At 37.3% G+C, this 23,099-nt stretch overlaps 1 protein-coding gene across 3 annotated transcripts in view; it reads right to left on the bottom strand.

The window, feature by feature from the left end:
• SSBP2 (single stranded DNA binding protein 2) overlaps positions 1-23,099 on the bottom strand; it is a 192,313-nt gene that overhangs the window by 123,310 nt on the left and 45,904 nt on the right. For all 3 annotated transcript variants that reach the window (XM_026866519.1, XM_026866518.1, XM_026866517.1), the window contains exons 3-4: positions 22,421-22,482; positions 20,692-20,776 (exon numbers count right to left, since the gene is read on the bottom strand). In XM_026866519.1, coding sequence (XP_026722320.1) covers positions 20,692-20,776; positions 22,421-22,482 — 147 coding nt within the window. The remainder of the gene's footprint in view (positions 1-20,691; positions 20,777-22,420; positions 22,483-23,099) is intronic.

Consider the following 23,099-nt stretch of genomic DNA (forward strand, 5'->3'; position numbering starts at 1 on the left):
GCATGTCAACATTCAAGCAGTTCCTGCTCACATCAACCACACAGTTTCAAGCTTAAATACATGTTCCCTCCTCCAGCGATTGCTGCGATGTAATTGTTTTCAACACAAGTGCTGTTGAAAGATATATGCTTGACATTATTTCATCAATTAAATATTGAAATTAGAGACAGCTCCATTTTGAGACATACAAATTATAACATGTGCATTCATCAGATATATTTACATCTATACGTTTATACATCTTGCAAATCTAATTCCAATTTCACTGCAGTACAATCCAGCAGTCAGTGCTATCTTGAGGGAGTGGGGAAGATTTTAAAAAAAGGTTCTTTAGAACTACCTCCAAAAATTGCTTTTTCAATAAGTGCCTTGAAAATTCAAGTTCAGGAGCAGCAACGCTGATTTATTTTAAAGCAGACCATACAATACCATTATCCTGTGGAAAAATTATCTTGACCAATTGTTCTAGGAGTCTAAACCACAGTCTTTTCTGAAACCTCCCAGTCCTCAGTCTTGTAGAACACTCTCCAAATCCTCACTACAGTGGTATTAAATTAGTAGACATGCAAATTAACCAAATACCGACAACTTAGGTCCTTATTACTCCCAAACCCTCCTGAAATTCCCAATAAGTTTGCCACAGTACAGGAAATCTAATTTTGCTGGAGAGCAATGGATTTAAAATTTTGTACATATTAGACTTCGTGTTAGGAGCTGTGTTTCAGGACCACGTACATATACAATATAACTTAATAAGCAAAAAGGGGGTTATATTAAACAGCAGATAAAAGCTTGGTTCCAGAAGTCAGTACAAAAGTAATCCAGCATCTAAACAACTCAGCATTTACTTTGTATCTAAAAAAACCAAAAAGTATTGTAGAGACACAGCCTGTGCTAATTGCATATCTTCAGAAATAAAAGGGAAAAAAAAAAAAACAAACCAAACCAACAACCACTGGAAGAACTCACACAGAAATAAATGTCAGCTACTTTACGCAGCAGATATGTTTCTGGATATAATGGTGAATTCATTAATTTGGGGGTTGTCATTACTGTAAAAAGCTACCAAGAAGTCCACAGGTGAAAATAAGTTATGAGGAATATGGTTGTACTTAATCTATACCTAGCACAGAAATGAGAAGAAGAACGTTTTCCACAGTTTGACACTGGATATGGGGCCCACTTCTAAGTTTCTTACGTTCCATAACAGAGGTTTAACTTCAGCAGCTGCTGCAATACAAAAACCCCTTGACAATATTAAGCTGCAAACCGCTGAGCAGCTCGAACAAAGAATATCGACAACAGTGTTTAGGTCCCAAAAGAGTACATTTAGAAACCAAATAACTGGAAACGATACTTGAACCAATTCTGTGGTTCATCAAACATACGCAATAATATGTTGATTCTAGTGCAGTTACAGGCGATGAATCTGAATGCCTGTCAGGTCAGGATTAAAAAATAAAGCAGAGCTCTTGGCATGTCAGGAATTGATGTTATTTTCTGAAACAGTAATTCTAGAAGAGGTTTGGAGGAAAGGGATAACATACCACAAGGCTTCTCATGAAACATACAAGACTGCATCTTTGCCTATAGAAGTTGTGAACCAAGAGGGAATGTAAAGAAGTTTCAATTTAAAAAAAAAAAATAAAAATAAAAAAAAAAAAAAAAAGTGGAGGACTTCCAGAACTATGTGACAGAGAGTTGAAAAAAGGAGAAGACTAGAAAATATATTTGCATATTTTTCCAAGGCTGATAGCCAGTTTTGAGACAGACATTCAAGAATGCTTGAGAGTAATACTTCATTTTACCATTTTTATACAAGATACTAAATACCTGTACAGAAAGTGAAAATATAATTTTAAAAACAGAATCAGTGACCTCAAGGGATTTATTCTATTGTGCACAGACACAAGTACATGGGTTCAATTTGAGTAATGTTAGTTGAGCCCGCAAACTGGTAGCATCTGTTCGATACTAGATGGCTTGTGAAAAAATGGTTGGTTATGTCACTCAGCAGGACGATGAGACATACTGTCTGCACACAGCAAAGCCAACATAAAGTATGAACTGACTTACCTTAAAATATTTTCAGAGAGGTCAAGATTAGGATCTCAAAGATAAATAAATGCAGAGATCTAAGCTAAATATGCAATGAAAACACAAGTGAAGAAAGAATCTTTGCCTCATCTAATTTATTACATGCACACACAAAGAGGACTGCTCAGAGTGGTCAGGTTGTCTTTGTATTCCAAAGCATCATTTAAAAAGTCTTTTTCACTGATCTGTAGAGGAAATCACTATGTTTCAGTACTTCACTGGAATCAGGGACACAAAAGCAACTCTCATAACTTGTGCTATTAGGTACATCAGAACTACCAGCTTAAACCCTGAACTTTACAAAACACTCTTCCTGCTTAAACACTAGGCCTAGTTGTCACAGTAACATTAATGCTAAGCAAGCGCAGTATTTAGTCCATCACTTTCTATTTATTTTTAAAACAGAAGTAAAAATACCGGTTGTTTTGGGGATTATAGAGCCTTCTTTTGTGTTTCTCTACATTTGAAAGGACATTTCAGTGAAAATGACTCTTTTAAAGTAAAATGGACCTTAAGCAGGACTGCTAAAGTTAGTTTGGAACTGCTTGTGTACTAACACACATGAAAACCTTTCCTTGGTGAATTGCTTCTCAACATTTTTTTAATATGAACATTTTTTTGCATGCTTACATTTATGTATTTTATCACATAATTACTTTTTCCTAAAGTGATACAATGAAAAGCCAAACCAAGGTAAAGTTAGTACTTAGTGGAAAACTGTGGTAATGGACTGGCATTTCCAAATATAGGGTCTTTCTCCACACGTGTAGAGATCAAACCTGACAGGTCCTAGATTATTGGAAGCGGTGTATTTCACAGCCTAAAGGTAAGAGGTAACTTCTACTACCTCCTCCTGCTTGATTCATGAATGAACACAAAAATGATGACAATAGAAACAAGTATTTGACTGATTTACCAAAAATAAGCAAGATGTCAATGTGACAGTAGTTGTCAAGGGCATACTAGGAACTATGCTGGGCTGCAGTACACAAGCCTAGCAGCTGAAGAATTGCCCTGGCATAGAAGGGCTCTGGGGCTAAATAACTGGGCCACATGCTCAGTAATTCACAGAAGGAAAGGAAAGCTTAGATAATGAAACACCTACAGATCTGTACTAACAGGTAATAACAAATAATTCTTTTCAGAAATGTTTAAATGGTAAACTCCTCCTTTTCTGCATCCAGACGTCGTGATGTCAAAGTGGGTAACCCCCTCACTAGTGATGCTCCAGAGGGCTCTGTGCTGGTTCCTCATGAGAACCTCACAGCCCCTCTGGAGCACGGCACTGGTCTACATGACACAGCTCTGCAGACACATTTGGAAGATATTCATAGTGAGATCCTGGCAAAGATAGTCTAAAATACTGCAAACACATAAAAGACTTAAAAATCGAACATCAAGTTTAGACTTTCAACAACTATGCTACTCCATTTTACTCTGGCAATTTGTGCAACAACAATTAACTAGTGTGCAAATGGCTTTTTACAGAGCAGGCAAACAAACTAGAGTTCATGAGCCACAGGGCTATCAAGAGCATTAGGTTCAAAACTTCTCTTTTATACTAAAGGAAGCACTCTCAAATGCAAGCAGCACTAAAATTTCAGATAAAATTACGGGGAAAAACAGAGGAGGCTTTAGGATACATCTGCTGCGACAGGAAAACATCTTTTAATAAACTCTGGCAGTTTTTCTTCTCCAGAAATTAAGTGTTTGGAGGTTTTCAAGTCAATCACTTTTATTTACTACATGTTGCTGACTTGAAAACAAGACAAATGACAAATGGCATTTTTAAAACTTTGTCCTGTAACTATTTTTCCTTTGTACCTCACTAAATTTCACCTCAGTTTAATGACACGTTCACTTAATTATACTAACTTTACAAAGAGTCTAGAACACCAAGTATTGCAGCACAGCTCCTAACCATATTCAATGTATCTTCTGAACCAGCACCAGTACAGGTTTGCTAAACCTTTTCATCTTCCATGAAAGTCACACTTTAGGAAACAACGCCAACAGTGTTTTGTCTCTTGGGGCACCTGAATTACTGCTGAAGACAACCAGAGGAATCAAATGTCACCGACAGAACATACAGTCCAACCACCGAGTGTCCATCCCTGAAGAGTCAAATGATAAGCCGGAAAAAAACCCCACGCTTCCCACAGTGAAAACAGACATTTTTAGCTTAAGAAGAGCGAAAGACCCCTGGTCTATAAGGTCTGGTATCTACAAAAGGCTAGACAGTCATAAGCAACAATATTTTGGCCAACAAAAGAGTTTGAGGTCGTCCAAAAGCAAGTTTAAGGATGGACAGATTCAGTGTCACAGGAAATAAAACGACCACCCAGTATGCAGAACTGCATCACAGCTGTGCAGCTCCATGTGTTATAAAATGCTCAAGTCAGATGTGTTTATCTGCAACACAGAAATGGACACAATTTAGTTTTGCAGCTTCAGTAGCTCCATGGCTTGCTTATTCAGCAAAAACATAACAGAAATTACTACAAAAAAGGCAATTTTCGCTGACAGCATTCTTCTTCCAGGAGAAGACACGATATACATGTTTAGGTAATGGTTGTGTGTAATTGCTTACAACACACACAGAAACAATAATTCAGTTTCTGCTATTACCATGGCAGTATCTCTATGACTGCAACATTTGCCAGGCTCCATTTAATAAAGTTGGAACACATTTTATGACACCACTTCTAGTCACTAATAAATAGGAAAACTAGTATGCAAATGTTTTATGATCTATTTCTTGAAAAATTTCCTTTGATCTGAACCTGAAATTCTGAAAACTGTGAGTAATCTAAAAAGAGAAAACAACAGGTATGTGAATTACTGTGGTTTACTATAGCTTTTTTAAACCAGGAAGTTCGTAACAGAACTGGGGTGTGTCTTCTATGTGACTGGTTTATGGAGTCCTTTTGGTTAATCCAGTATTAGTCCTGTATCCAAAAAAATGCCTGTTTGTTAAGAACAAAGATATTACTACAGACACATGTATGAATTGAGCCATATCTTGAAACAATAAACCCTGATATTTACAAAGATAAGTGTCCTAATACCTATACATGCACTCAGCCTCCTCAATAGCCAGCCTGATTTACAACAGCAGGAGCACCTCTGGAGTTCGTCTCGCTTCATTAAAAGGTACTGCACACTCCAGAGAATTTGAAGGCAAGAAGGAAAAAAAAAACACCAAAAAAAAAGACTACCTATATTAGCAAGAACTTGTAGCCAATCTTTAGACATGCATAGCTGAGATTTAATTCATAGTGTCAAAATCATCAGAGCCCAAATTACTAGCTTTTTCAGCTCCTGCTCTCATTAAATATATTTTTAAGTCACATAACAAAACAGGGGATTTAAACCATCATTCAAACCTAGGCTCAACGTTAATAACGTTAATTATGTTAACCAGGCCATTTCCAGTTAATGCTATTAACAAATCATCCTTTGCTCTTTCTGCCAGAGCTGTTTTTGAACCAGTGGGGCCTGAGTTACACAAAATCCCACTCCAGGAGAACAGGAGACGGGAACCTCGTTAACATCAATCTCCTGCGGCTCACAAGAACAGAATAGCTGGGGTAGCTGAAGCGCACTGCAATGCACATACTGTCATACAACTACCTTTTTCTTTATTTTTTAAGACTGATTTATTTTGCATTTTGGGTAATTGACAAATTAAGAAGAAATCACAAAATAAACATATCAAGTTGGCAATTTTTTCTCTTCCATTTACTTCGTAGTTTTTAAGTCCCATGCCACTCAACACTAAAGGCACTGTTTGTTAGGGGCTGTCTAATCTACAGAAATACGGAGTAACCCAAACTGTCATTGATGAACATTTCAAAGACTGTGGTAAGATCAAAGAGGGTCTTCTGGAAGGATGTGAAGTTTCCACACAACATAATTTGTGTGCCTACCATGGGATTTAAATACAACATTGATGAACATAGGTATTTAATTAAAAAATACTGTCTAGAAAAATCCATCCAGTTGGAGATGTCCAGCTGCTATCACAGCCTCTTTTTTTAAAACCAAGTTTGTAGTTGTTTAACTTTCCTTTTACTTTCCAAAAGCGCCCTTTTTTAGCAGCTCTGCAGTTCAGTGCTCGGACTGCAGTTTCTCTTGGTACAACTCCAGAAACCAGGCATTCCCAGCAGAACTCCACTAGACAAACACTTGTACTCATCTTCATGGGAAGGGTAGTGGCACCCACCTTTCTCCTCAAACCACTGCCGAGGATGTCAAATCTCTACTCTCCCTGTAAAAATGTCCTGTAAGCATGGTGAATCACTCAGTAACTACGTGCACAGGGTTATTTTCTGTGGGACCCTTGCTCCACAGATGGACTGAGCTGCACATTCCTCCAGCTTCATCTTGTAGCACAAGAGGGTGGTAAGGGAGAAGAATATTGAGTGCAAGGATGGCATTTACAAATTTACAGCATTTAGGTCATTTAGAAAACAGTGGTTTTAGTTTGTAGACCAGCCTCTAATAATGCTTCCAGTATGCAGAAGCATCATATCATCAAAGAATACTTTGGCTATGGTGAGTGAGCTACCTCATCCTTTCATCCCTCACAAAATGCAACAATCCCACCAGAAGGAACACAGTGAGGTTCAGTCCTTCATTCTTTTGTTCCATCCACCCATCCATCAACAGATATCTCTATAAAGTCTCAGAGAGCAACTTCAGCTGAAGGGTACTGGGAAAAAAAGTGCTCGTCCTCAGGCAGACACCTTGGACAGACAATTCAGCTGGAACAGCTGAAGTTTAAGAAAATTTTGAGTAACAAAAAGTAGTTTTTGAAAGAATCTTAAACTAGAGATTCCACTTCATAAAATTACTACACATATTTTAAGAGAACTGGAAGTTACACTTGTTTGTGTGTTTTAGTGGTAATAAAACCTGTACATTAAAGGTTCTAGAACTGCCACTATGGGATGAGATGACATCTAGTAACAGGGTAGAACATTAAAAGTCTATTAAAGACCTCCTTTGAAACCACCCTCTTGGACATGCCTACAATACCATTTTCTTGTGCTAATTTGGATTTCAGGAAACTGAATAGAAGTGATGTTAACTTTACTGAGGAGATGTCTTTTTTTGATACCTAACAATTTTCCATCATTCACTCAGGTCATGTTTTCTAAGCAATCAAGAAGGCTAAAAAAGATATTTCTAAAAAAACAATTAAAGGTTAGTTCCTTGTACTATTTAAGAAACATGATTTAAGGAACAGAAGCTTCAACAAAATCCCCCACAAACCGTAGTGCTGCAAAAAAACCCAAAAAACAAAACAAAACAAAACAAAACAAAAACAAAACAAAACAAAAACAAAACAAAACAAAACAAAATAAAAAACCAACACCAATTTTGCTCCAGGAAGAAGAAATTCTGCAAATTATCAGGGAAGACAGCAGGGATGTAAACAAGCTCCCTTTTTCCTATTACGAGGAAAAGGAAATAATTTCCCCTATATGTCTCACTGTTGAAAAGGTGTGGGATTAAACCTCAAACTTGACAGAGCAGGAAGAACCTTTGTATCAAAGCCCAGAATGAATATTCATGGCTGTACACAAATGCACCATATTAACTCTCCAAGAACGAATAGTATTCAGCTAGATACTGGAAGCAGCCCAGCTCCAAGCCCACCACAGCCGAGCATCAAAATAGGCCAAAGGCCACCAACAAAGGGAATACAGAAACCCGAGATGCTGACGGATCCATAACTTCCTTCTTAATGCTAGAGGAAAAGGTTTCCATGAAGACAGTGAGAGAAAACCTTTCTTCCCTCCAGCACCAAGGAGGACAGAAGATCCCCACAAACACTGGAGGAATGATCATCACACAGTGAGAAAAAGAACAGTTGGCAGGAGGCTGTTTATTTTTAATTTTGTTTATCTTTCAAGGCAGGAGGGCAGTTACTGCAAATGCTAAATAAAACTATTCAACTAGCAGTGAGTAAACAGTTCTAAATGAGTGAAAGCCAAGACAGCAGCTGGATCTGACTGAGGAGTGGTAGGAGCAATACCCTTGTGATCCATAAGTCCACAATCCCACACATGTCCACCATATCACAACAGGGGGAAAGCAGATGAACCAAGAAAAGTAAAGCAATTGGCAACGGGAGAAAACACCATGTTGCTGTACACAGAATAATGTAAAACTATGAAAACAGTGGGAAAATAGAATATTATAAATTTACTGCTAGGATGGCGTAAAAAGCTTTCTGCAGTGATATATAACAGTTGTCCAGGGAATCCCTCTTCAACTAATTTGTCCTTATAAACAGAAATTTTGAGATTTTCTCCACAGAGGGAATTGGAAAAGGGTCTCTTTGCACACAAATATTCAGGGGGAAAAAAAAAAACAGACTAAATTAATTAACAGCTGCTTTCTATATTGAGAATAACTCTAAAATTGGACAGTAAACAAGAACGACCCACTGTGTTCATAGCATTTCCTATGATCCTGATACTGCATATATATATGTCAGTTTAATGAGAGTATTCACACATAAAATGCTACTCGACCATGAAATTGTTTGCTAGATTAGGGCCAAAGTCCCTGATCCTGCTATCAGATCTGAACAGGCAGATCACAACATCTGTGTAGATCTGTGATAAAGTCAATGAGGTCATGCTCCACAGGGATTCAAGTGTCTGCCTTTACAAATCTCACTGCAAATCTTACTCATGTAAAATTGATTTATGAAGTGTAACATCACACTCCACTATATGCATATATACTATCTGTATGCTTTTCTGACTCTCTCTTAATACAGAAAAGATATTAAAACTCACCTCACGTATTATATTTCTTTATTTTATAGTTTAGAATTCTGTACATGACTAAAAATTCAGTTTTGCAATACATTTACAGAAATCAGGTCTGAAAGCAGAACTGGAAAATGTTTTCCAGATTCTCTATGGCTCAGAACATAGTATTTATCACACACCTTATAAAAAGCTTTGTCTTCCTCCTCCTATGTCAGAGTAAACTAGATAGGTCATGCACCTCTTCTGGTGTGAATGATGCAGAGTACTACTTTCTTGGCAGGGCAAACTAGCCTCTCGTGTTACAGACTGCTGCATTTGTTTTGTTATAGGTATCTTCGCTAACTGCCATAAATCTAGTTTGTGGATGTTACTGTTGACAGCACTACAGAGATGTCCACTTAAGTTAAGGAAGAGTCACAATGAAACAGCCTACAATGACAAACTGTGTCAAGCAGATTTTCACCTTAATTAAAGATTAATTTTGATTCTACTTGATTATGCCATAATCTCCTTATCTTTAGGTAAACATGCATGCACGTGTTTTGTTCTGCAATACCATACACAGGAATGAGATGTTCTATTTGCATACATTGAAGGTTTACATATTTTCAGTGGCTAAGTTAACATGTTTAGAATGCAAAGATTTCAAAACAAGAAGAAAGATTTCAAGACATTTGCAAAACTGATATTCTAATATCCAGATCTGTACAACATTTTTTCTCAAGTAAAACGTTCTGTGCAAGTTCAAGAACCCATTTTAGCACAACTGCTTGTAATGAAAAGGCATTAATTTGGTAGAAAAATTCAAAAATACTATTATCTGTTCCCTCTGACTCATGTTACATAATGTGCATTTCACATTTAGGCTGAAGTTTGGATGTGACAGTTCTAGTCAACCATGGATACCCATGTTCCCTCAAGAGGCTTGCCTGCCTTTCCTCCTCATTACTTCATTTTTCACCACCTCTCATAAAGCATTTGTTGTTCAGCTGTTCTTATTAAGGGCTGCATGTCTCCCACAATTTGTGATCTTCAGGATTCATCTTTCATCATATTAGAGAGCAGATGGAAGTTATAAGTATTTGGTTTTTCCAGGAATGTGTTAAGCAAGTCTGAAATGACTCACTTAGACGTATTAACAGAGCAGTTGAGCTTATTACAAAATCCGTGTTTGGCATATTGTGTGGAAGTTAAGACTCTCAGTTTCACTTTTACTTTTTATGAGGCTAAAGAATAATACATTAAATCACAGTGCCTCAAATCTAGCCAGATACTGGTATCAGAAAAATGCTTTACATCAACGTAGTACTGGCTTGCACTGTATTCTTCTGGTGGACAAATGTATCGCTACACACAGATGTGCACATGGAGGCACAGACCTTTGCAGAGTTCTCAAAATCCCTCTCTCAAATAGCTCAGAGACAAATCTCACTAGCTAAGCTAGAACTGCTAAATGCAAACATTTAATAGAAGGCTACCTAAATCATTGAGCATTAATAAACACCAGATGAAATACCAATATGGAAAATAAAGCATCAGAAGAAAGAATACCAAAGGGGAGGAAGACTCTGCTGAGAAGCGGGTTGTTGCAAGGCTTTAACCCAACATTGTCTCTCGTTCAAATGTTTGCTCAGTACTTTATTGATATAAAGCATTACACACAATCAGTGTTAAATATTAATGTCATGTCTTTAAATTCTGAGCATTTGTTAGTCAATTTAATATTCCCAGTGTTACTAAGCTACAACTTAACCTCCTTTAATAACTTTTTGGAGTGCTGTAAAAACACTATGCAATGAATAAACATGGTTTGTATGCCAACAGTGGTACATATAATGTTTTTAAATACAACTATTAACCGTAAAGTTTAAAAATGGGACATTTCTCAATAAGTGCTACTTAAACTTGCAGTAGGATGTATCTTCTCATTCTTAAAATCAAAATTATTTCAAAAGAAGAAAAGGTTCTACAACTTTTGAGGGAGTATCTAAAATCCACAAGGTTTACACTTTTGTATATTAAATTACTAAAATGCATGTCGTGAAATGTGTATATGTGTAAGAAGTGCTTCCATTTATAAAAGAAAAGATATCCTCTCTCCATTAAAAACTTGATTTCAAGTTCACTCCAAATTAAAAAGTTTAAAACCTAAACTGTAATACGGCTTTCACTGTGGTAGCATAAATAATCCATTATAGCAAATGAAAAAAGAAAATAAAAATTTGAACCACTGGAGTTCCATTCCAAATACATGAGTATTGCATGAAATTTTACACCAAGATACATTTAACAACATCACTCTCAGAAATGGTTGAAGTTGACAATTGTTCATCAGGACAAACAAGCAAAAAAAAAAAAATGCAGTATTCTGAGATATCCTTGAAACTGGTCAAAGATTTACAGTGGAGTCTTCTTCCCAGCAGTCAAATATGTCATATCTTTAGAGGAGAAGTGCCTTGGTTTTATTTTAATTATAAAGAAAACCCTAGACTTCAGAACACGGAGAAGTGAACCCATAGAAACATCTATAGACTAAAGCATCTAACAATTTAACAGTGTGTCTATCAACATTAAAAAAAAAAAATATTACAACAAGATTTATCTATATATCACAAAATCTAAACTACTCTGGAAGGCTGCAAAGCATCCTGAGCATTCCAGCCACCTTCCTTAGTCTTTTGACCTCTACCTCATCCTGTGCACTCCACATCATCTCTTAAATCACTGACTTCTCCTGTAACTACTTGAATCTTTACATAATACCCCTTTCCTCCAGGCAAAAGAAAACAAAGTTTTGTCCCACTTCATAAATTTGGCAGGGTTTTATATACAATGTATATAAATCTTTTTAGTGCTCTATTCTGAATAAATACTATTTTTTGCACAAAACATTCCCGGAAAGTCTCCCCTCATTAGGAAGGCTGTTATCTCCTATTGTTTTCAGTGGAAATGAAGCATAAAACGGTTCTTAGAAAAAAGGCACTCTTTCAACATGTCCACTGCCTCCCTCTGGGAACTATGAAAGAGGAGCTAAACTACCTTCAGGGGAGATGGTGGTTCCTTACACAGTCAGAGTCTTCCACTTAACTCAAACTAATTAACCATTTTACTTCTAAATTCTAAGAAAATTAAATCTCCACTCAAAGGAGAAGTGTTGAAATTTCGAGGAGGAAATGTTGCTTTTTCTCTCTGAAACAAATGGCTTGGTCCTCACGTTAAAAGAGAAGCACAGCACAAATTTACCTGTGAAATTACCACTATAAAGAGAAAAAAATGTGGGTTGTTACAACTAACAGAGTAGCACTCTGTAACAAAGTTTACAATTAACATTTATGACACAGTAGTTCAAATCCAATCATCATATTATTCAATAATTTACGGAAAGGAATGATGAAGGAGGATGGTAGGAGCAGAATGAGCACATCTTCCTTCATGAAAATGTAAGAATGAGAATTCTCTTGGGGGTATTTCTTAACAGGAAACAAAAAAGAAAATAAGCCTGTAATTTCCGCAAAAGGGATCTCTATAATCCCAGGAAAGTACGAATTTGTCAATGTTTAAAATTTCTGAAGAGCAAACAAAACCAGTTTCATAGATTTGGAAATAACAATGCAACATTTTGAGATACACCTGTAAATACGTGAACGAAATCCTGACACAAGTCAATAGAGTTTTGCAGAAAGTGATGCCTACTCTGACTGGGGCTGGAGCACGCTTTTAATTAATCCTTTCCACACAATTTCATTAAAGAACATCTACTAAGCAATAAAATTTAAGAGCTGAAGAGACTGAAGACGTTAAGCGTGCCGTGTACAATTCCACCAATACCATTATACAAGACTCTCAGATATGAGAAGGCCAAGGACTCACCACCTTATGAGACACATTAAGAGAGTATTCTGCACAAAATATGATTTATTAAGTGTTTATTTTATTTTTCTAATCATAGAATGGTTTGGTCTGGATTGGAAGGGACCTTAAATATAATCTAGTTCCATCCCCCCTGCCCTGGGCAGGGCCACCTTCCACTATCCCAGGTTGCCCAAAGCCCCGTCCAACCTGGCCTTGAACCCTTCCAGAGAGGGAGCAGACACAGCTTCTCTGGGAAACCTGTGCCAGTGTCTCACCACCTTCACAGTAAACAACCCCCTGATCCAGAGTCCCTCCCCCCTTCCCTGCAGCCCCTTTCAGCCCTGGAAAGCTGCTCTAAGGTCTCCCCGGAGCCTTCTCTTCTCCAGCTGAACCCCCCAGCTCTCTCAGCCTGTCCTCACAGGGGGTGCTCCAGCCCCCTGATCACCTTCGGGGTGTTCCCTAGACCTGAGCAGGTCCGTGTCCTTCTGATGTTGGTGCCCCCAGAGCTGGACACTGCATGGGGGGGTCTCATGAGAGTAGAGGGGGAGAATACCCTCCCTTGCCCTACTGGGCACATTTGATGCAGAGTAGGATACCCAATGCAGTCTTTAACCATATGGATTTACTTATTTACTTAATGTGTTCAGATATGGAATTTCAAAGCACATGCCAGATTTCCTTAGTCTCCTTCTAGCTTTCATATGTAAGAATATATTTTACTATACATACACCTGAACACCAGGAAGTGGTACATGATCACTGCAGAATGAAAAGCAGTAAAGAAAGACATTTCATTCATACTTAAAAATGAATGCTATTTTAACAAAAAGCAAAGGATATTGTTTTAACAATGACTGTATGGAAGGAGATGATGTTCATTTCCATACTACTTATAAAAAGAATGCTATGGCCACTTAAAATAATTTTTCTTTTAAGAAATCACCTTTTTCTAATTTTAAGAAAACCTGTTCTCCAGGTTTTATAAGGTTGTTCTAGTTTTCAAAAATAACCAGCTCACCAGGTTTTAAGAAATAACCTGTTCTCCAAGTTTCACTATACATACACCTTAACATCAGGAAGTGAGACATGACCTCTGCAGAATGAAAAGAGTGCAAAGAAAGACATTTCATTCGTACTTAAAAATCAACACTGCCTACACAAAAAGTATAGTTAAGATAATGACTGTATGGAAAGAGATGCTTTTCATTAAATTATTTTTTTTCTAGTTTTAAGAAATAACCTGTTCTCCAAGTGGACACAGGTAGTATCTACACAGTAGAAGGAATCACATGTATGAAGAACATATTCTGAAGGTGCACGATACAGTGATGACCAGTACACAAATAAGGGGCCTCCCACAAGTTTACAGAACTCATATACAGAAATAATAGCTAACTCAGATCAGAAGCACGGCTTTTGGTAAAACAGCCCTTGAGCATCACTGAGCAAAGTAGGCCACTCACAAACTACGCAGGGTATTTTTTTAGGTGTTGGAATGGGCTGCCCAGGGAGGTGGTGGAGTCCCCATCCCTGGAGGGGTTCAAGAGTCAGGTTGACACAGCACTGAGGGATCTGGTGTAGTTGGGAACAGTCAATGTTGGGTTGATGGATGGACTGGATGATCTTCAAGGTCTTTTCCAACCTAGATGATTCTGTGATTCTGTATTTCACATATTCCTTGATCAAAGGAAATTACACCTATCTACAGAACTGTGCCTGGGAACCTCTGCTTCTAAAGACCATGGAGAACCTCAAAAACAGAGAAGGAAGCAATGGCAAGAGTTTCTCCTGAGTTTTCAGGAAGGCTACCAATAGCTCAGAGATCTGAAATCTGTAGATCTCATTCATCATGGACCCACACAATTCATGATTCCATGGCAATATAATCTGGCTTTCATTCCACAAGTGAAACTGAATTCAGCATTTTGTAGATTATCTCCAATTCTGTTGCACTGTCCCCTGCTCCTGCCTTGGTACTTATCATCCCTTGCTCTTCCGCACTTTGAGATGATGGGGAGCTTTTGTTTTGAATTTTTGTTTTAAGCAGATGGAGTTAACATGCAGACAGCTGCAAACCAGATCTAGAATTCAATTTTCAGCAAGTAACCTGGAAGGACCTAGAAGCACAATCTGCCCTAGCTAGGCAGCCAGCAGAAGATCACAGCAGCAGTGCTAGGCAAGGCAAGAAAATCAACAACTAAAATAAGTTCTTCCATCCCTTATACACAAAAGGCAGAGAAGGATATCCTGTGATGGACTGCCTGGAAGAGACTGTGACTGCAGCTAAGCATGAGCTGAGACCACCTGGGGAATACAAGAAGAAAATAAATTTTCAAAAATTATCGCAAAACAGAAGCGAAAGCTTCCATGTGTTTAGATCAACAAAAATCTGCATCTAGAAGGCAGTTCTGTGTGGCTTTTAGAAGTAAAAAGATGCAGTTTAATGAAACTATAATAAAGCAGTCCTCATTGCAGAACACAGTTTCACTATGCTGTGAGAACATAAGGCCGGAGATTTATGGTCACATCCAACAAATATTTAATTATGCCTTCAGAGAACATCTCACGGGCCTTTCACAGTAATCTTCAATCCAAGAAAGATTTAAAAATATTAATAACCTGCCAAATTATGAATACTGCTAACGATAAATTTTGGGATTTGAGGCATTTAGGGCAGGCAAGTTTCTTAGTTCTGCTGCAGGAAGATGGGTCCAAGGAAGAAAGTAGCAGGCTCTTCCCCCATAAAATACAGCAATAAATGCAGAGACCCAGGTTGCTCTTGTGAAAGACTCACAAAGAGATAGATCAGCTATCTCCCAAACCCTATGCACAGTAATTCTAGGAAAAAAATTATTTGTATCAGTATGACCTTTAAAAGGAATAATCTGGACAGAACTGATTATAGCACAGTCTCTAATATACCCTACAAACTTCACGTAAAAGCTAAGCTCCCTGTCATACAACTCACTATTAAAAAGTCAGGAGGAAATGTGATACCAGCTTATGAGACTGTAGAGTCTCTGGAGCAATGAATGTGTCTTTATTCATACCCCAAAAATTACCTGGCATTCTTTAGGAAGTCATAAAACCAAACACGAAACTCTTACTCATACCAAAAGTGATCTTTCAAAGAGTTGTGAAGAAGACACCTATAAAACCTTACCTGAAAAATAATCAAGATTTTACTCTAGCTACTTGTGAGAATTAATAGATCCCTCTTTGCACCATCACTACACGCAAAAATTTCCATTGCAAGGACGATAAGAGAGGCACAGGAACTTCTGGACTGTAAAAAGATCTAAAATGTTGTGTACAGAAATCATCTTGTAAGAAAACACTTTCAAGGAACCACCTCCCCCAAACCCAGGGTCTAGAGAAGTGAATGAAAGGCCAGGCCTGAGGAAGAGGAGAATGGTCACTTGTGGCAGTCAGAAGCTCACTGGTAGCGGTGCTGCTAAAAATCCATTCTTTGAGGAATCACAAGGTTTACGTTTTATTTTCCCTTTCGACCCACTATGTTTTCAGCTTGTAAAGAAGTGGAAAGAAGGCAGGACTAAGATGCATGCTGGAACCTGCTTTTCTCATCAGAAGATTTCTGTTCAAAACCCACAGAAATGAGATCTTGACTAGAGAGATTAAGAAATCTCTTTTGGACACTGTGAAGAAAGAAAAACCCATTCTATAGTGAAGACTAACTTTTGCCTCAGAGCATCCATGTAAATGATCTTTCACAAGACTTCAAAGTGCAGAGTTTTCCTCCAGGAAACATAATAGGTACCTGGTAAAGAAACACAGGGTTTTCTGCTTCAAAAAAGTTAGTCCTGCTACTGAAATGCCCACAATATTAACAGGCTAGGTGAGCAAGCACCAGTTTTATTTCCTGAGCTACCTGAAATGTAAACAATTTCTAATTCTACATAATTCACACTGAAACTTCAATGCCAGAACCTATCTCCCTGATCCAGCACACACTTTCATGACATGTATATGCCTTTTCAAGCCTAAAATATATTATCTAAATACTTAGTGAGTTCAGAACCTTGTTCACTCAGAAGAAAACATTTCCAATTGCCAATCTCAGTAAAAAAAAAAAAAAAAAAATCCTTTTAGAGAGTATGAAGGACTTGCAAATACTTAACCTCACTAGGATGAACACAGAAAATCTTCTTTTAAAGACAGAGTAGGCCTTCGCTTTTCTATTTATTGGATTTTCACTAAGATGAGCACTGTTAGTACTGCAAGCACTTACAGCTTCCACCTTGAGAGTCACTTCATGTTCCTGCTGTCAGACATGAAAGATTCTTCTCCTCTCACTAGCTCGATAAAAATCAGAACTTGTATTAGTACAATCCGAACACAATGAAACTGTACTTCCAAACCCTTTCTGTACAGAACAGGGATGCTACTACATAGAGACCTGTACACACATGTGTATCAGAAAATTTAAATAAGTTACCTGAAATAATATTTCTTGTTCTTTTACACAAATAGTCAAGAACATACTCAGTAGCACAGATTGATTGTTTGCTTGATAAGGCAGAGTTGGCATTAGAGGTAACTCCATTATTACTCTTTTTCAGGACAGCACCAGAGTCCAAGAAGGATCCTGCTATTCTTCTCACCCAAGTATGTTGCAGATATACAAAGTGCAGCTGCAGATATTTAATTGCATTCAATGACAACCAAAGCACATGCTGAAATCTAATGGCAAAGCAAATAATCAGATAAAGATCATCCCTCAAAAAAAGCATTCAGGGAGGTGGGGGTGTGACGGGGAGCAGAAGGAATCAAATGGTGTTATTTTTGCAACTGCAGTTAACAGACTGTAAAAGTAAACTTAAAAAACCAAAATCTTTCTGGATCTCTTCATTTTGAGTCAAACCTCTGTGTGTTCCAGACTGACTCACAACTACGTTGACTGAGGCAGCAGTATTTCACAAATCATTAAATCATCTGAGAGTGCTTTCCTCCTCACCCAAACAGTCTTAAACCTTTCTCTCTTCACAGAAGCGAAGACAGAAAAGATATGCTTAAGCTAATACAGCCTGCTTAGTGTTAAAGATGACACATCCGGTGTAACCAGACCACTCGCACCTTCAGCTAGAGTCATTTGTCTTAGATGGAGTAGAGCATATACCTAATCAAAAATTCTGAATTGCTAGTATGAATTAATAAATAAGCCTTCTGTGCTTTTTTACTTACAATTGCAGTTTTCAGACATGACAGTAGAGCTACAAATGCTCAATTACTTGACCTGCAGCATGATAGCAGGGTTTTGATTTACCACACCCCTCAGCCTGATGGAGAAGACAGAATCCAGCAATGAGCTTTCTAGTGGTCTTCACTGATGATGGAATTTTGACTCCTCTGGAGTCAATGGCAAAACACTACATGGGTCAAAATTTCACTTAATAAATGTTTATCTTCCTCTGCTGTGAAGTATGCCTGGCTGTATTTTATAACAATTTCTCATGTTCTTTAATATAAGCACACAATACACTCATAAAATATTAAATATATGTAAGATTTCAAGAGTATGCATGTTAATGACTATCTTACTAAGCAAAAAGCACATGATGCTAAGGAATACCATGAGTCTTGCTTGATATTAGACAAGTTTATCCCAATTGTGACAAAAGTAATGGAAAAGCTAGCTTTTCCTGTCACCTTAAAAGATTAAGGGGGAACAGGATTTAGAAATACCTGGTGAATTAATTTCTAAAATAAACCAATTTATTTCTAAAATAAACATTCACCCTGTCTTAAAACATTGATGTGCATATAGAAGTATATAATTTTATTTTTCCTTCATTAAACGTGACTTTATACAGACAATCACAAAACTGAATCACACACAGAAGTTATTTGAGTATTTTCTGTTTTTTTGAGTTATGACAATACACATCATAATGCAGACAGAACTGAGAAATAAGGCCATGTAATATTCCAAGACCTGCAAAAATTAGAAACGCTAGAAGGGTGATGATGGTTAAACAACTTTTTTATTTAACATTCATTTGATTCACCCACACAAATTCTTAGTATACCTCAAAATGTAGAATCAGTAGTGAACTTACTGATCAATGAAACTCTCATGAGTTTAAAGAATTGCAGACTCCACTCCATTTTAGATTTCCAAGTTCTTTTTCACTGAAAATTTTCTCTCGCTGATCATTTTGTTTCAGAATTATTTCACAATATTTACAGATTTCAGATCGTTGGCTTTTGTTACACACATTATAGTTTCAGAGCATAATGTCCACATTGAAGACAACTGTTGTACTGTAGATTCTGATCTCCACAAATTTAATTTGCTAATATCATTCCTTGCACTCATAAACTATTCGTGTAAAACTATTTGTCCTTTAGTGGGGAATTAAACCTTGCTCTAATAACAATGATTCAAAACAACAGGTAAGTGTTGTATTTTTCCGACAATGAAATAGTTAAAAAAGAACAGGTAAAAAAGACTACAGCAATTGTACTTGAAAGAGTTATTTCATTTTTAAGTTGAGGAATATGCTTTACCAATTTGGTTGACCTTAACACTTCTGTGGGTAGAAAACTTCCGTATATCTTTGTTCCTCTCTCTGACAGATTTCTTTTGTTATGACTAATGATCAGTGTAACCCAGAGATGACTGTGCAAAACTGTGCAAGCTTCTTTACCAGTTAGCCTCATAGTCTAAGCACTAAGAACAGGGTATTAAAGTGGCATTGGTCTGTAAGTAAAATATGCTTAAACAGTTCTGTGTTGATGGTGCATTTACAACGTAAGTCATTGTTAAGTACAAATAAGGCAAGATCACCATTAGCTCACATACTGTAGGATGCTAAGCCATTATCAGATTATGACAACAGAAAATGGAAAAACAGAAAACAGAAAATAGTCTCTTTTAGCTGATTCATTTCTGTTTTCCCAAATTTCTGTTTGTAAGACACTGGGCTATGGCAGTCTAATTTTATGTGTAGAAATATTTTTCTGCAGTAACTAGACATCATTCCTAAGACAGGCTTGGAAAACACTCAATGGAAGAGGTTTCAGAGTTGTATCGTGAGAGTTATACTCCCTCTTTAGACTACATCAATGGCCCAAAGACACAATAAACTAAGAGTGGTCAGCCTCCTAAGGATTTTGTCAGTAAAAATGTAACCACCAGATGGAAAGGAGCTGACATAGCAGAAGGAACTAAAATTCCATCCTAAATCTGGAATGTAGTTCTGCATTTTTGGACAGCTCCTTTTACATTATGAGAATGGAGAAATCAGAAGGAAACTGTTGCAATGTTTTGAACCGTAGAATATTTTGTTTTATTATTATTAGTCCTTGCAGGCAGAACACCACCAAACGCCTTGCTGTGTTTTGAACTAAGTCTCAAAGGCACCAAAACTGGCATAATACACTGCCTTATATTTCTTCTGTTCTCTTGGCCCAGATGATTTTGCATTTAACTTATCATATGATGCCTGTGTTTATTACACTGATGAAAAATACCTCCATCAGGATACAAAAATATCTGAAGAATAAATGACATTTTAAGTCAGTATGGTCCTGACAAAAGCCAGCTGATCAATTCCATCTACTGAACAGCCTTTTGTTTAGCACCAACAGAGTACAGGTATTTGGTCAGGACATATCTGTGCTTCCATGTACCCTGTGCCTTTGTGACCACCCTGATGTGTCCATGTCAGGGATAAGAGAAGGACATTCTTCGTGCTGCATTAACACATGAGTCAGCACTTCGATTTCTGAGATGGCTTCCACGAGTTATCCGTACAGTACCGGGTAATCAAAGAATTAGAAAATCCTAATTCTAAGGCATTCCCAGAAAGCTGAGTTATTTATATATGACTGACACCTGCATTTTTGAGCCACTATAGTGCAGAGATACTTCTCTATCACATTTATACATAAAATTAATGAAAGTGTGGTAAAGACACACAAAACTTACATAGTCATGAAAGGCTTTTGCTTCACTTGAATGTTCACATGTTTCTCGTCTTTCTGGAGCTGCACAGTAGAGATCCCAAAATACACTGCAAGTTAAGAAGTTACAGAGATGGTGAAAAAAGCATTGTAATACTCGTGTAGATTTTATGGTGTACACACACCATATATAGAAAGATACATATGACTTCCTTGCCAAGGGATGAAAACATCTCCATGAAAGAATTTAATTTTGTAAAACATCTATGAGGAATCTAGTCCTGCTATCTGATTCTCTGAGGCAAGCGGTGCTGTATTCCTTTAATGCCACTGTAGTATAGACCAAGAAGCTATTCTAATAGACAAGGTTTAAGAGTGTAAAGTGTATTACTGAAGCTCTGTATTTAACCTCATCCCTCTGGCAACTGCCGCAATTAACTTCCACAAAGCACAGAAAGGGACAGATTTGTAATAACATGAAAAGGCAAGCAACTGGAGAGAAAACTGGGAGTTCTTCCAAGGTCCAATACTGTGCTTTAAACAAAAGTTCCAAGAGAAACAGGTGTATGGACAAGAGTAGGAAATAGATGGGTAGTTCTCTGGTTACAAAGAGTGAAAGGGAATTATGGGACCCCCACTAGTCTTTTTCCCCAACGCCCTTCAAATAGAGTTATAAACAAATCAGCTCTAACACAAAGTTTCCAGAATTAAATTATGTGTATGCTAGAACAATTAAAAGAATAAAATTTGTTAAGAGTTTCACAGTGCTTCTTTATTTAGACTTAATCCTCTGTAACTTGGTCCAGCACCATAACAAGGAATTATGGAAAATTTGAGCACTCTGCTGCAGACAATCAAAATTAAGGATAATACAGACATCAGAGATACAAGGGTCATGTTCTTCTTGCCAGGTTTCTGTCACATAGCTAAAAGCTATGAGAGAAAATTCAGTGAAGAATATGCTATGTTCCATGCAGCTGTACAAATAACTTGGGTTCAAGTGGGACCACTTTAAAACTTGTAAATTCTTGCATTCTTGACAGTTGGACATACTCATTGTAATTTTGTATTCTTTCAAACACAAGCATATTGTGCATAGTCAAATCATGTGACAACTAATAAATACCATGGCTAAATAGCAGTGACTACGAGCACTCTTTTCTCCCTGGGAATTCTACACACACAGATGTGTCTGTGCGCACCAGTATTTTTAATCAAATGGTATCATGCATTAAAAATTATGAGTCAACTCCATGTCTACCCGTCTTCTGAGCAGAGAGACACTGTGAAAATGCAGACAATGGAGCACCAAGCCCATGCTAATGCACACCGCTTCTCAAAAAGGCTGGTAGCTTGGGTTCAGCTAATTACTTTCATATGCTCTTCCTGTGACTAGAATGTAGAACGTAGACTGAGGGAGCTCACATCTATATGCATAATCTCTGTTTAGGTTATATAGAATGATCTCTTAAATGCACAATTTACTGGAAGGTGATGAAGAAAGAAATGCAGGCCACTTTCTTTCAAAGATACTTTCTTATCAATGCACTATGCAATACTTATTTTCCTGTATCTAATATCTGTATCTTTTTCGATATTTAAATTTCATTCTTTCCTTCCTTAACAAGAAAATGGTTCTTGATCCTCATCTTCACATTCCTTTTGCTATGTTCACTTGAATTTGTTGCCTCCAGCTGCTAGAACTAGCAATCAACATATTCTAAAAATCAAAGGAAAAGAAAATTCATACTTACCACCACCAGGAATGCAAGAATCCTGGGGGCTCCCCAAGCGTGATGTTTTTTTCCCATCTTATCTAAAACAAACCCATAAAAACAGTTGTTCATTTTTGAAGTCATTGTACCTAAAAAGCATTACATAATTCATGCAGCTAGCAAAAAGAGAAAGCATTTTGTAGTTATGAAAAGCTTTATCATCAGTCTGGATGGCCATATTACTTTATTACACTTGTTAATATAGCTGATACTTAAAATACGCTTTTCTTATTCTAAGAAGGCATATGTTAGATTTTTTTTTTAATGTTCTGAATACAATTTTATTAACGATGTCATTTTTATCACTTCACCTTTTTAAGGTCAAAAACGCATGACAAAAAAAACCCCAAAACTCAGTGTTAAAAAGTACCCTTAAAATAATCTAAAAGATTTTCCAGTTTGCACTAACATAGAAGACACAGAACTAATGTTACTGATTCAGCAGGTGGCAGTCTTCCCTCCGCATCCAAAGCAAGAGAGTGTTTTATAATCCTCAAGGAGTGCTTTACTGTTAGGAGGTAATGTGGCGAACAGGAGCAGCATCAGTTAAAACTCAGTCTCCCACTGCTCACTGCAGAGCTAGTTCAGTTTGGTTTGTCTGTGCTGGCAGCCTCTCCTGAAGAGCTATACTGGCTGTGACTTCTTTCCCACCCAGGAA

This window comes from Athene cunicularia, assembly GCF_003259725.1.
Source record: "Athene cunicularia isolate RWA chromosome Z unlocalized genomic scaffold, athCun1 chrZ_part3, whole genome shotgun sequence".
Lineage (NCBI taxonomy): Eukaryota > Metazoa > Chordata > Aves > Strigiformes > Strigidae > Athene > Athene cunicularia.